This window comes from Bubalus bubalis, chromosome 3 (assembly GCF_019923935.1).
Source record: "Bubalus bubalis isolate 160015118507 breed Murrah chromosome 3, NDDB_SH_1, whole genome shotgun sequence".
Classification (NCBI taxonomy): domain Eukaryota; kingdom Metazoa; phylum Chordata; class Mammalia; order Artiodactyla; family Bovidae; genus Bubalus; species Bubalus bubalis.
The window spans coordinates 92741583-92755265 of NC_059159.1; the positions used below are offsets into that span (position 1 = coordinate 92741583).

A 13683-nucleotide genomic window follows, 5' to 3' on the forward strand; every position below is an offset into this window, starting at 1 on the left:
ATTAAAAATGCAACTTGTAAATATATTTTATGTGTGATAAAGTCTTGGGTTTTTTTTAAATAAAATTTTCTCTTTTTTTAGAGATACAAACTGAAATATTTATAGGTGGAATTATATGATGCCTGAGATTTGCTTCAAAGTAAGACAGGGGGAGCGAGTATAGATGGGATAAAAATGAAATAATTGAATAGTCAAAGAAGTTGGGCAATGAGGGCCAGAGAATTACTATTCTGTCTACCTGGTATATATTTAAAGTTTTTGATAATGGAAATCTAAACTTAATAGCTCATATGATGTTTGGAATATTTCACTCTACATTTATAAACCTCTATAAAAATCAACATTACTTAAGATGTTGAGAAAAGGGGTACATATCCTTGCCATCTGGGGTTTCCTCCTGAATCCCCCATTCGAACTAGCTGCATGGTACAACCTCACAGTCACCCAAGACAATGACCTTCTAAACTAGTTATTCATTAAATTGGGTCAGTTCTGTTGAAGTATCTATTATTACATTAGCTCTATCTGTACTGTTCTTCCAAGTCTCAATATTTTGGCAGTATAAAATGTTTGTGGGATGAATGAATGAATAAAGCCCTGACTTCTGTCACAGCACTTTTTACATTGTTTTATGATTCCTTCTTAACTTGTCTATATTCCCTCTTGAGGTATCAAGTTTTACAGAGGCTGAAGCCAAGTCTAGGTCACATCATGTCCCCAGCAACTAGCACAGTGTTGGCCTATATTAGACCTTCAGTAAATATCTATGGAATGACTATATTAATTAACCCTCTCAAGTAGTATCCAGGATGGCTGTCTTTTATTTTGACTAATTCATCTTCCCTGGAGTTTCTAGGGGGGATTGCTCTACACAGCAAATGCGATCCTATTTTGCTCATCAGTAGTGTTTTCTTATCAGAGTAAATGTTTAGACATTTACACATGAAGTCCGTGACCACTCACTGTGCAGGTCCTGCCAGCTGTCCACTTTCTCCCTCATCTTTGTACTTGTTGAAGTACAGACTACATGTACTACTTACATATTTTATGCCTCCCATCTTCAGAACATTTCCTCTTCTGGAAATGTCGCCCCCATCCATTTTTTAAACACGGCACCACTTCCTTAACCTGAGGAAGCTGAGGTGATCAATGCCTCTGTATAGTGAGGCTGGAGAAGTAGCATCCGACACCACAGAACCTCTGCTGTCAGCGTACTTCCTCCTTCTTGATGTTGGCAAGCATTTTCTTCTTATCATTTTTCTCTTCACTAAGAGTAAATATCCCTACAGCAGCCATTGCTTTTTAATTTTTTGTAACATCCTCCCTTCAGCTAGCACATGTAAGAACTCTGTAAATATCTCCAGAATGAGAAAATTAGGGAATGTCTTTTTTGCTAAACAAATAAAATGTTATTGTTCTTTAGTTGCCAAGTCATGTTCAACTCTTTGCAACCTCCTGAACTGCGGCACTCCAGGCTCCCTGTCCTTCACTACTTACCTGAATTTGCTCAAACTCTTGTCCATTGTGATGACATCTGACCATCTCATCTTCTGTCGCCCCCTTCTCTTCCTACCCTCCGTTCTTCCCATCAGGTGGCCAAAGAATCGGAGCTTCAGCATCAGTCCTTCCAGTGAATATTCAGGGTTGATTTAGTTTTTCATAAAAAATTTTAAATTACTGATACACTTATCAGCATACGCAAAGGTTATTTTTCACTTTTGCACCAGGTTTTCTTCTATTTTCTTCCCTACATAGTCAGTCAATCAAAAGACAAACCCCTGAACTGAATACACTTATAAATGAAATGCTGAGGTTAGAAAAGACCTAGATATGAACCAAAGGACCAGGGGATGCTAAGTTCAAGATTCATTTAGTAGTTGGAATAATTCTGATGATACTTTTAATGAAGCTTTGTGTTAGCTTCAGTGGAGATTGTTTCTGACAGATATTTTAAAACTCCAACGTAGCTGGGTCTTTGACTCAGAATGTATTTTGTAAAAGAGCCAGACATACAAAAATCACAAGACATTGGCAAATGAGATCTCTTACTAGGTTGGCATGAAACTTGTAGCTTGAGAATGTCATAAAGCTTAGACTTTACTCTCTTTCTCTGCAGATATGTCTTCTCCGACTACTATGAAGAAGCCCGAAAAGCCATTGTTCAGCTCTACATCTCCACAAGACTCCTCCCCAAGATTGAGCACTTTTCCCCAGCACCACCATCCCGGAATACCTGGAGTTGCACACAGTGGTGAGGAGTTTCAAGCGTAGATGAGAAACCTCCCTCTTGTTTGCAGAGTCCAAAGTCTTGGGGATGGATCAAGACTATAATCACAAGAAATAAGCAAATATATAGTTATCTTAACAGTAGCTTCCACATTGGTCCTAATTCTATATATTTTACTAAGAGAAAGATGGAATTTCAAGTATACAGCTGAGTCTGAAATATTTCTAGCAGCATTGATATATAGATTCTATTTCCATAGATGTTGTTTTCTCTATAGAAATCAAGATTTTAACTACTTGTTTGGGAGCAAAATTAATCAGAAAAATAAGAGACATTTTGACGATTATTTTATATATATAAATCCTTCCTGTGGGCTAGTACACTTGATATTATGTTTAATATCATAATTTAATTATGGAATAATTTAATTAGGAAGAAGAATCCAATATTTCACATTTATACTTTGAAGAATGATTCACATCAAATGCTTTTTCAAAATTAGATATAATTCATAAGATATGAGATATAATTCATAAGCAATATTGCATACTTTCTTCCTATTGCTCTTAAACCCTAGAGGGGAGTAGGCTGACTTTAAGATGAAGAAAATTTTTTTATATACAAAATAATATGTTTATAGTGATACTCTTATTGCTCTAAATATATAGTGAAGTGAAGTGAAGTCACTCAGTCGTGTCCTGACTCTTTGTGACCCCATGGACTGTAGTCTACCAGGCTCCTCTGTCCATGGGATTTTCCAGGCAATAGTCCTGGAGTGGATTGCCATTTCCTTCTCCAGGGGATCGTCCCAACCCAGGGCTCGAACCCCGGTCTCCCGCACTGTAGATAGACTGTAGACAGACGCTTTACCGTCTGAGCCACCAGGGTGGCAACTCCTTATTCTTCAAAGAAATGAATCTAGGTTTTAAACCTTTATTCAAGGGATATAACAACTGTTTATAATAAAATTCTTAAGTTTGGTCTATAAATATATATTGATAGGTATTGTCACTGTACTTAAAAAATGCATAGCCTTCAATGCTATCATTAAGACAATTATAAAATTAAGAGAAGACTATACAAGTCAAATTGGTATATAATTTTTTTTTTACATTTATTTATTGGACTGCTAAGATGAGTGAAAAAAATCAGTAACTATTTCATACATTTGTAATGTTGAGTGGGGCAAAATGAATTTCGAAGTCAGATCACCCCTTATGATGTCTGATTAAAGTATTTATATTTCTAACATTTGGAAAAAATTCAACAGTACATTTTTACATAATAAACCCTGGAAGATCCAGACAAGCCCTCCACCTTTGTCTTTTACCATTTGTATGGTATGTTCAGTATGTAATGTATTAGGACCTGTAGCACCCTTGTCCAGAGCAACATTTCCTCTCCTTAATGAGTAATGGTATAGTGGGGAGAGAGGGAGACCACAACATCAGCTAGGCATTGAACACAAACAGGATTGAATACATGGAGGATAGATGCCTGGAAGAGGTAGGTTCACAACAAAAGGGAACAAGCTAGGGAGACGGACATTTCGGGCAGAGCAGACAGCGAGTATCAACAAAGTGGAGGTCATTGCAGCAAGGAACTGCTGTATATTGAGGAATACACAATACCAAAATGTGCCCTGCACAGGGGAGAGATGAGGCCAAGGAAGTGGGACCAAACTGGGTCTTAAAGCACTTGCTGCTGCCGCTAAGTCGCTCCAGTCATGTCTGGCTCTGCACGACGCCATAGATGGCAGTCCACCAGGCTCCTCTGTCCCTGAGATTCTCCAGGCAAGAACACTGGAGTGGGTTGCCATTTCTATCTCCAGTGCATGCATGCATGCTAAGTTGCTTCAGTCGTGTCTGACTCTGTGCATATACTGATTGATACTCTTCAAATGTACTTATATAAAGTACAAATTCAACCTTGAGGAGATAATGATTATGCAGTTACATTCTTTACCCATTTTTAAACTTAACAATTATATTTCAAAAACTGAATAATAAATTATGATCTAATGTTGAAAAATTACAGTAATATTAAACATTATCCACATTACATATGTTTTGTACATAATTTCTCTTTATAAAATATGTGATTTATGGGTAAGTTAATATGCCTATATGAAAGTTTGCATTTCTGAGAGTAAGAAACTAGAACTCTTTTGGTTCTAAAAGGAACTTTTTCATTAAAAAAAAAGAGTTTCCAGGTTTCCATTCAAATATTCATAAGCATTTATACAATGATCGGGTAACTGGGACATTATTATTTACTAATTATTGGCTTCCTTTCTAAATAGTGGAAAATATTTATTTAAAATTGAAGCACACTTCTGTTTTAAATTTTGGTAGAAAATGTGTGGGTCTCATGACCTCTAATTACTGCTATGACTTGATCTCGACTTAGGACGCAAAGACTTTTTAATCAAAAAATGTGTTCTGGTGGGAGATAACTTTGCTTAGAGAAATGTTTTATGAAGTATTAGTTTAACCTATAAAAGAGAATCTTGCCTGGAGAATTCCATGGACAGAGGAGCCTGGCAGGCTACAGTCAGTGGGGTCTGAAAGAGTCAGACGCGACTGAGAGACTAACACTTTCACTTTCATAAAAGAGAAACTTCTTTTTTTAAAACCATTCATGGATCTAGAAAGTGAGATTGTTCATTTCCTAGACTGGACGTTATGTCTGTGTGTACTTAGCAGTCCAGGCATGGAGAATACAAATAAAAGACTAGCTTATTTTAAGAGAGTTTGGTTAAATCAGAAAAAAAATGAGGAGCTGTTGGTTGTTTAGTTTCCTGGGATTCTGCAGGTCGAGTTGGAGCTGTAAGGACAATAGCTGATGAGTTAATCTTACCTTTTCTGTCTCTTACAGTCATCTCAACTCGGACTCCACCTCCACCCTCACCGTTGCCATTTCCAACACAAGCTATTCTTCCTCCAGCCCCATCGAGCTACTTCTCTCATCCAACAATCAGATATCCTCCCCACCTGAATCCTCAGGATACTCTGAAGAACTATGTACCTTCTTATGATCCATCCAGTCCACAAACCAGCCAGGTAAAAATGAGAGAGAGCATATTAGTAGAGCCTAAGGGCGATGGCACAGGTCTAACCCTAAGCCATGAAGCTTACTCAGACAGTGTGTCTGGCAGAACAGCAAGCTTTTGAAATCCATCTTCAGAAAGTTTCTTGGTGACTCACTAGGTTTTTATTGAAAGGTGGCTGAATGACAGGTAGGAAGTTTGTTGCCCCAAAGGGGCACATTTGTGAAGATGTTCTTGGTCTGATGTTTTAGGATTTCCATTGGATAAAGAGAAAATTAAGGCCGAAAGTCCATTGACAAAAATGTCCTGAGCTGGAGTTCACACCTCTGAAATACCTGGTTTGACACAAAGTGCTCATTTCAGGCAGGAGCGAAGTATGAGCTAAAATAAACACAGGCAAAAGACCTTACAGTTGTATTTATAGACCAACTATTAGGTATTAAAATAAGCTTTGGTAATGTAAACATTTTCAGTGTTTGATGACTACCTGAATATTCTTTGCACAGACATGACTGTGTTTCATAATGAGTGACATTACCAGAAGTGTCTTTTATTTTTTTTTTAATGGTAAACAGTGTGCAGTGGCTTTAAGGATTCTTTGTATAAATGGCGTAGCTCTGTGCATTCTTCACTTCCTCAATATATGATTTCTCCTATGGAGAGGTCGCATCATGGGGATTTGGTACAAGAGGATTTTTCATTATCAAGTAGACAGTGTACCAAACCTGGCCTATCAATCATCATAATATCCAAAGTCTGTAATGTAATTTCAATCTTAGGGTTTGGTATTTGGCTTTGCTATTTTACCTCCAAGACTTCTATCTACTTCCAACCACCATTTTTAATGCTCTGAGGGATTTTCCTAAGTGTTCTGTCATTAATGCTTTTCATTTACTAAAATGCCAGCAAATAGCGTGTGCATATTAATTGGGACTTAAAAAAGAAAGATCTGAAAAAAAAATCCCTTTCGTGTTAATTGTTAAAATGGAGCAAAATGGTCCCTTCTGAATTTTTTTTTAATAGCATATTCAGCACTGTTTTGGTTAGTTAAAATTAAATTACTTGTACTTGTTCCTCCATTGACTAGTAATACTAAGTATAACCATTCTTGAATTTTGAATTTAAAGTTAAATGATTTGTGTTTCAGAAGAAAATGTTCAAATGGTATAGCACTTTTAATGGCTATAATAATTATTATTAAGTAAAACAGGATCTTGGTATATCAATTTAGAAATAAAATTTCCTGTCAGAGCATAGATGCAGAAGTCTCAGTTCCATAGAGCATTTTGCTAGACTCAGCTGGGAACAGTGCACACAAGGTCTGATTTTAATTTGTGTAGAATTTCCATGAATAACAAAGTCTAATTAAGACATCCATTAAAAGTCCTTAACGTTAATTCAGTGTGGAAAATCTTAGAGTTCCATTGGATTTTTTTTTTAACTGATGTCTTAATTAGGCACTGTTAGGGGAAAAATTATGCAAATTAAAATCAGGCCTTTAGTGTTCTGCATTTCTTTAATTATTCATTGCTTGTTTTACGTATATTTCACTTTCTTTATAAGTTAAGGGGGCATATTAGGTGATAATCGGCCTATATTGTTCTCAGTTTTTCTTCATATTTTCAAGGTAAAGACCCAGCTTCTGAGAAGCATCTTACTCTCATCTCAATTGAAAAAAAAAATCCCTCTCAGAATTTTGTATAATAGGAGCAATGTACTAAGTAGGATAATCCTTTCCTAAAGCTGTTCATCTGCAGATAAGTTGTCTCTCTTTTCATATCTACAATATAAAAGTTCATCTATTAACAACCTTAAAAGAGAAGCTTGATAATGTGGCTTCATCTGTTTGAACCAGTAGAAAACTGAAAAAGAAATAACCCTTCCATTCTTCTGACCCTGAGTTTCAGAAAAGTTGTCAGCTTTGGCTTGGGAATTCTTCCTTTGTCACTTTTGCTTTTTTTCAAATGAAAGAAACATCTGTTTGTTGGTTTATGTCAGTCCAATTCCAGTAGATGAAGCATGCAGGGTGGGAAAAGTAATATCATATTTGGTGGCAGCATTTTCTTGGCAATTTTTGTCATTTTTCTGTTCTGTGCTCTCAGGTAGGTACTGTCAAACTGTTTTGGTGAAGATAATATAGAGAAAGGCTTTTTACCATCGAATATACCACCAATGATACAGCAAGATCACTCTTCTTTCTTGGGGGAGATATACAAAGCAGTTTTTGGCAATGATCACAACCAGAAGTTGATGACCTGCTCTAGAAATAAATTACTTTTTCACTTTGAAAGGAAAAAAAGTAGGCCTTTATTATAAATGGTGGAGTTATTTTTGCAGCAACATTATACCTGCTTTGATGTTTACCTCCAACTCAAAACCAGTTCATTTGCACTTCCAAATAGGACTCTTGATATTCACCCTTTTGGCTCTAAAAATGGGGGGCAGGCAGGAAATGAGTACTTGCTGACCTGTAGTCAACAAGTTGCCAGTTGACTGTTCCTTCCCAGTATCCTCCAAGGCTGCCCTGATTTTGCTTGTTAAGTCGAGCAACTCAGAAGCCTTGTCCTCCCCACGGCAATTTGGAGATTAATTGAATTGCTGCTGCACTGGGTAGAGTGAGACAGCCGTGCTATTTAATGGAATATTTTAAATAAAATTAGTCTAAATATATAATTCTTTCCTAGGTTTTCACAGAGGGGAAAATCTGGTCAGTTTTCCTGACTTCAGTTAAATACTTAATTTATTCATGAGGAATAGTCATGATATTCAAAAGTTCATTCTTTATAGAGTAAGTCATGTGGCCTCTGAGGCACCCAACCAAGATTTAGTTCATGTCTCTAAGTTCTGATAGTTAAGTGTTCTCAGCTGTTCATCTTTTTCTTTAAAGAATCATTGACTTGTAATTTATATGCAGGCATTTAGATAAATATTCTGCTTTATTGCTTTCTTTGCCTTTGAAAGTGGTACAGATTATGAAAACTAAATATTTGTGGAGAATACCCTCATAGCAAGTTGTTATGTACATTATGTAGAGGAGAATTCCAACATGAATGTAATTAAGAATAGCATTCTATCTAGAAAAATACATTCCAGTATTTCTTTCAAACAGTGTGCCCTTAGGATGGACACTATTTTTGTACTGGGGCTAAAACACAGATAATAATATCTTTTCTATCATTGCCCAGGGATTTTCTCAGTTAACTCGCACAAATGTCAACAATCAATGTTTTATGCAACTCTCTAAGTCTGGCAATGGAAGAGTAAGAATTCAAAGATCAGAGTATATTTGATTGCCCTCTGCTTCACTTCAGCACATTTTAATTTACATTGGAAATCTTTTATTTATATGTGTATGGTCAGACCTAGTTCAGCTCTTTATATCATTATATAGACCCTGAAATTTTAAAGGTTTTAAATATCTTTCTACCTGTTTATATAAGTAAACCATCCCAAGTTGAGTGGAGACCCTAGAATCAAAATTGCTTGATGTGTGTGTATGAGTGCACCTGTGTGTGAGCAAGGGCTAAAATTTTTGTGTGCTGAAGAATGGGCCTTGACTATAAATGATGATAATCGTTAAGTTCAGTGTGTTTGGTCTCCTAGAAATTCTTGTCTTTGTTGTCTCAATGATATCATTATGGTGGTAAACATTGTGTTCTGAGAGCCAAAATGGACTCATTGTAGCACATGAAGAGCAGGAAAGAAGGAAACACTGCTTGTAATTCTTACTAGCTCAGTGGTGAGCCCAAGCTAGCATATAGCTTGGTAGTGTAGCCACCAAGTCATGTCTGACTCTTGAGACCCCATGGACTGTATCCCGACAGATTGCTCTGTCAGTGGAATTTTCCAGCCAAGAATACTGAAGTGGGTTGCCATTTCCTCCTCCAGGAAATCACTAAGGACTTCTGTTTTAGCCTCAGGCTCAGCATCAAAGTCTCCACTTGAGTTTTCTGTCCTACTCTGTGGAAGGCTCAGTTCTGCCTGGTTCTCAGGGTGTTGTAGAAATGACTAAACCTATATAAAGTGCCTTGTAGCTGAAGACTTTCTTTTAAATGCTGCTGCTGCTTCTTAGGACTAACCGTTGATGAACCTCTCAACTCAGATCTGAGAGGGCTTGTGTGGTGGTTACACACAGCACACAGGGTCCACTCAGTCGAGTGTGCTGAGTGGAGTTGGTGGATGAGGTAACTGCCTTTTGGATTGCTTCACCCGGCATTCTGTTTTTGTTTTGTAGCCTAACAGCAGTGGTCAAGTGGTAGGGAAAGTGCCTGGCCATTTCACTCCTGTCTTGGCACCCTCTCCCCATCCCAGTGCAGTGCGACCTGTGACCCTGACCATGACAGATACTAAACCCATCACTACATCCACTGAAGGTGAGGCAGCTTCACCTACAGCGACCAGTAAGTATTTCTGTAGGAAATGAGAAATGTCCATCGAAGGCACCACTGGATATCTGATCCAAGGTGGAAAACACGGCAACTTTTCCAGCTACTCAACCAGATGGAGATTTCTCATTTATGTGGAACTAGCAGGCATGATGTAGCCTGGCTCTCATATGCTCTCTCTTATCAAATTTCACTCCGTATTTGAAAAGGGAGAAGCTTATTTGTTTGAGTAAATAGCTATAACAAAAATAGTAACTCATGCCTGCTTGTTCAAGGTATACATTGAAAATGCACTAAATGACATAACAGTGTACAAGGTTTTTATATCACCCAAAGAGAGATTTGATAAATGTTAGTTATTGGAGTGTTCCTTTAGAAATCAAGCCCCTTCACAAGGCAGACTGAATCAGTGCCTCTGTAAGATAATTGCATGTTTACATCACTGTAGGTTATGTCATTGTGAGAAACAGTCACACAATATTCAGTGTAGAAAGCATTTCAAAGCTTAGTTTTAGGCACATGTCAACTACCTGCACTTTCATTGTCTGCAACTTTTTTTTTTTTTGATTATTTACTCTTATCATGGTGCATCGGGTGTTATGCTTTTTAGCATGGCCAGAACATCTGAAATGTCAGAGATTTAGCTGGTGAATTGGCAGTAGCTCATATCAGTAACCCAAGCAATTCCTTTGCTTCTTTGTACAGAGTGCTCAGAAGTACACAAGAAATTATTGCAAAGCTTTTTAATTGGCTTCATCATCCAAGCTGCCAGCTTTCTAAAACTGGAAGTTGATGTGCACAGACTGGTAATAAAGTGGAATGGATAAAGTTCTAGTCAGGACGAATTAGCTTGCTTCTCTTTGATTATTCTTATTTCTTAAATCCAGAGCTTCTATTTGCATTGTTAGAGCAGGAAAATCCCGATGTTCTGAAAATTCTGTGTGAAATTATAGAGATTCAGAGCCACTGACTCTTTCTTTATTGGCCATTGGAAAGATGCTCTTTTTTTGTGTGTGTGGCCCCTGAAAGACTTGGCAAGAACCTTACAAGAAAAGTGGACAATACTTGGTGTGTACAGTGAATTCAGCATTTCTTTCTCAAAATTCATGAGGCCCCATAGATTAATAAAAACCAGATAAGCTTGTAATCCCCATTAATAATCATTAATGCTTAGTAACTGGTTTGTTGATAGAGGGACGTACACTAGTGAATACTTCCCTGAATGCACAGAAATGGATGAGAGTCAAGGAAGATTAGGATCCTTTAGTGCTACAGGTTAGCCATGTACATTACAGTCGCTAAAATACTACATCCAAATTTCAAAAGTGGATGCCTTGGCATCTTTAAGCAAACGAAGTCAGAAGTTTAAATAAAAGCAAATAGAAAACAAAGATTTTTTATTTAAGTAGCTAAAATTTCCAGGAACTTCTGGTACCTACTCTTATATTGTCATTCATAGATAAGATTCAAGGAAAAATCAAACTGAAATGATCACAGCTCACTTATGGGAATACTGTCAGCCTGTTTGTTAATGAACTCTTTCTTATACTCACATACAGGTTGATCAAAAAGGGATAGGATTTGATTTACAAAATCATAAAATAGTCAAAAGGAGTATCTTGGTTATATAAAGATAGTTTCATCAGTCCATTTTCCATCCTTCATAAAAGTGATATAGTGAGCTGTTTTTCTTTCCTATAGATAAAACAACTCCGCAGGCACCACTGATAATGAAAAATTGGCCATTGAATTCATAAGTCAATAAAATTAAAGAAAATACAGAGGCCAAGGAAACCTCTTTTTCATGGTTGAAAAGAAAGACTAACACACACTTGGTGCCCACTCTGTAAAGGTGAGGCTCTTTAGTGCTGTGCATTGAATTCCAGAGAACTGGAGATTGAATGGGGGCCACTGGCTGTTTATGTTTGCCATTGCGTGAGTACTTCATTCAGGAATAAATAAAAGGTGAATTGTGAGCATCTTCACTGTTTTAAAAAGCTGACTTAAAAAAGCTTCACTGGCTCAAATGAACATGGCAGAATTAACGTATTGGTTTTTAAAAAGTCTTTTAAAAATTATTGTCTGGATTCCTCATCAATCTGAAGGTTTTGAATCAAATATTTTAGCTTTCTTCAGACCTAGAAATGTAACATAAATGATGACAATTTAGTTTTCCTGTTTATTCTGACGTGGAACAATGGGGTTGCTTAGTGCTTGGAAGATGCATCAGTCCTTTCCTTGTGAAAAGAAGCCAAAGTGTTTAGGACTAGGGAGACATTTTCTTTGGAAAATTCACTCTGCATCAAAAAGTACCTAAATGAAAAGTACATGCAAGGTGAGACCATAAGAATTTAAGGAGTATTCACCTTACCCACTTACTACCTGGTGGCCAAGTGTTTAAAAGGGGCTGTCAACTCCCTCCCTGGATCAATCACAAAAGATTGACTTTTTGTACTTCTGGAAAAGAAATCTTTTTTTTTTTTTTTTTCCAGAAACATGTACTATCAAATATAATAAAAGTTCTCCTTCATGTTAATAATATTAACTTTTCTTTTTAGTAAGACATTTTTCATCCTGCATCATCAAGTACATCTGCTTAAATGCCATCATTTAAAGCTTTCACTTTTTCCTAACAGACTCTCAGTCTGATTTTACATTTAGAACCACAGACCATCATTGATTATTCTGTTGCTAGACACCCAATATCTAGTAAAAAGTTACATCTAGGAAAAAGACTCTATTGCTTAGCCAGTCTTTGGTACTCCTGCAAGACTGTAACTAGAGCTTGTATGAGATGCCCACAACAAAGGATAGGATATGGTTCCTGGATAGATTTGGTGGAGGAGAAGGATAAACCAGACTTGAGGTCAACTATCATCTCTGTCACTTGGTATTCACTCACACAAAAGAGAAGAGAAATAGAGATACACTTTTTTTTTTTTTGGTTGCAAGTCCCACTTCTCTGGGTTTCTTTTACGTGGACAAGGTGTTCATTTGATAGTTCACAATTTTTATCTTTGTTTTTGTTCTTCCTTAATCAGCCTACACAGCCTCAGGCACATCTCAAGCCAATCGATATGTGGGACTAAGCCCAAGAGACCCATCCTTCCTACATCAGCAACAGGTGGGCAAGTTTCACCAGGTGTGACGGGGTAGCCACGCTTTCGCATTGGTGCTTTCTCCATGCTGTCTCTCAGATCTGGACTCAGAATGGGGCTCACGGGACTTCTGAGAAAGAAACTGATCATTTCATTTTCTAAACTATTTTCTCATTTATCTTTTGTTTCTTGTCTCTCTAAGCAGGGTTTCTCAAATTGGCTCAAGACCTTTTCCCTCTCTGTAGCATATATCCATAACATCCATGAAAACAGTTGTTTCAGCTAGAATATTTTTCTCAGTCTTATTGGCTAATGAGAACTTACCAGCAGCCTATAGCTTTCCAAGATGAAAATTGCCAACTATTTAAAAGGCCATTAGAGTAGAAGAAATACAACACAATTCACAGTTTGTGTTTTATTTTCCTGTTTTTGAACACTTACATGTTTCTAGTTGTTCTACTCCTCGTTTTGTTTTTTTTGGTTCAAGAAGATGAATTATGAAGCTGAAATCTCAGGCAGCGCATCCTTCCTATTTTAATAGGTTTAAATTAGTTTACTGATTTCAGATGTGATAAAACACTTTTTTTTGGTTCTGCTTTCATACATCATTTATGTTTCAAGTAGCATTTTAAATTTCACATCTCATTAATGCTGTAAATTTAATGCAAATGAAGTGTTTATCCAAACTGTGAAAATATACAGCCAGGATTAATGGTAGCTTATAAACAAATTAGCCATAGTCAAAAGCATGGACCATACAAATAAAAACATCCCATGATTCCAGTTATAGGATGACAGAAATAATTCTAAACACTTCCAAATTTAAATGTATTTTATGATGCATATGTTTGCTGCTCTCAAGTTTTGATAGCAGAGCAGTTTGAAATTAGCAGTGTGCAAAATATTACATACAGAAAAATAGTC

At 36.8% G+C, this 13683-nt stretch overlaps 1 protein-coding gene across 13 annotated transcripts in view; it reads left to right on the plus strand.

Moving 5' to 3' along the window:
• The window catches only part of NFIB (nuclear factor I B), a 483650-nt gene that overhangs the window by 440586 nt on the left and 29381 nt on the right, over positions 1-13683 (plus strand). For 3 of the 13 annotated variants that reach the window (XM_025281510.3, XM_025281512.3, XM_006061259.4), the window contains 4 exons: positions 2117-2251; positions 5105-5289; positions 9511-9676; positions 12703-12785. In XM_025281510.3, coding sequence (XP_025137295.1) covers positions 2117-2251; positions 5105-5289; positions 9511-9676; positions 12703-12785 — 569 coding nt within the window. The remainder of the gene's footprint in view (positions 1-2116; positions 2252-5104; positions 5290-9510; positions 9677-12702; positions 12786-13683) is intronic. The other 10 variants (XM_006061258.4, XM_006061262.4, XM_006061260.4 and 7 more) reach the window with 5 other exon arrangements.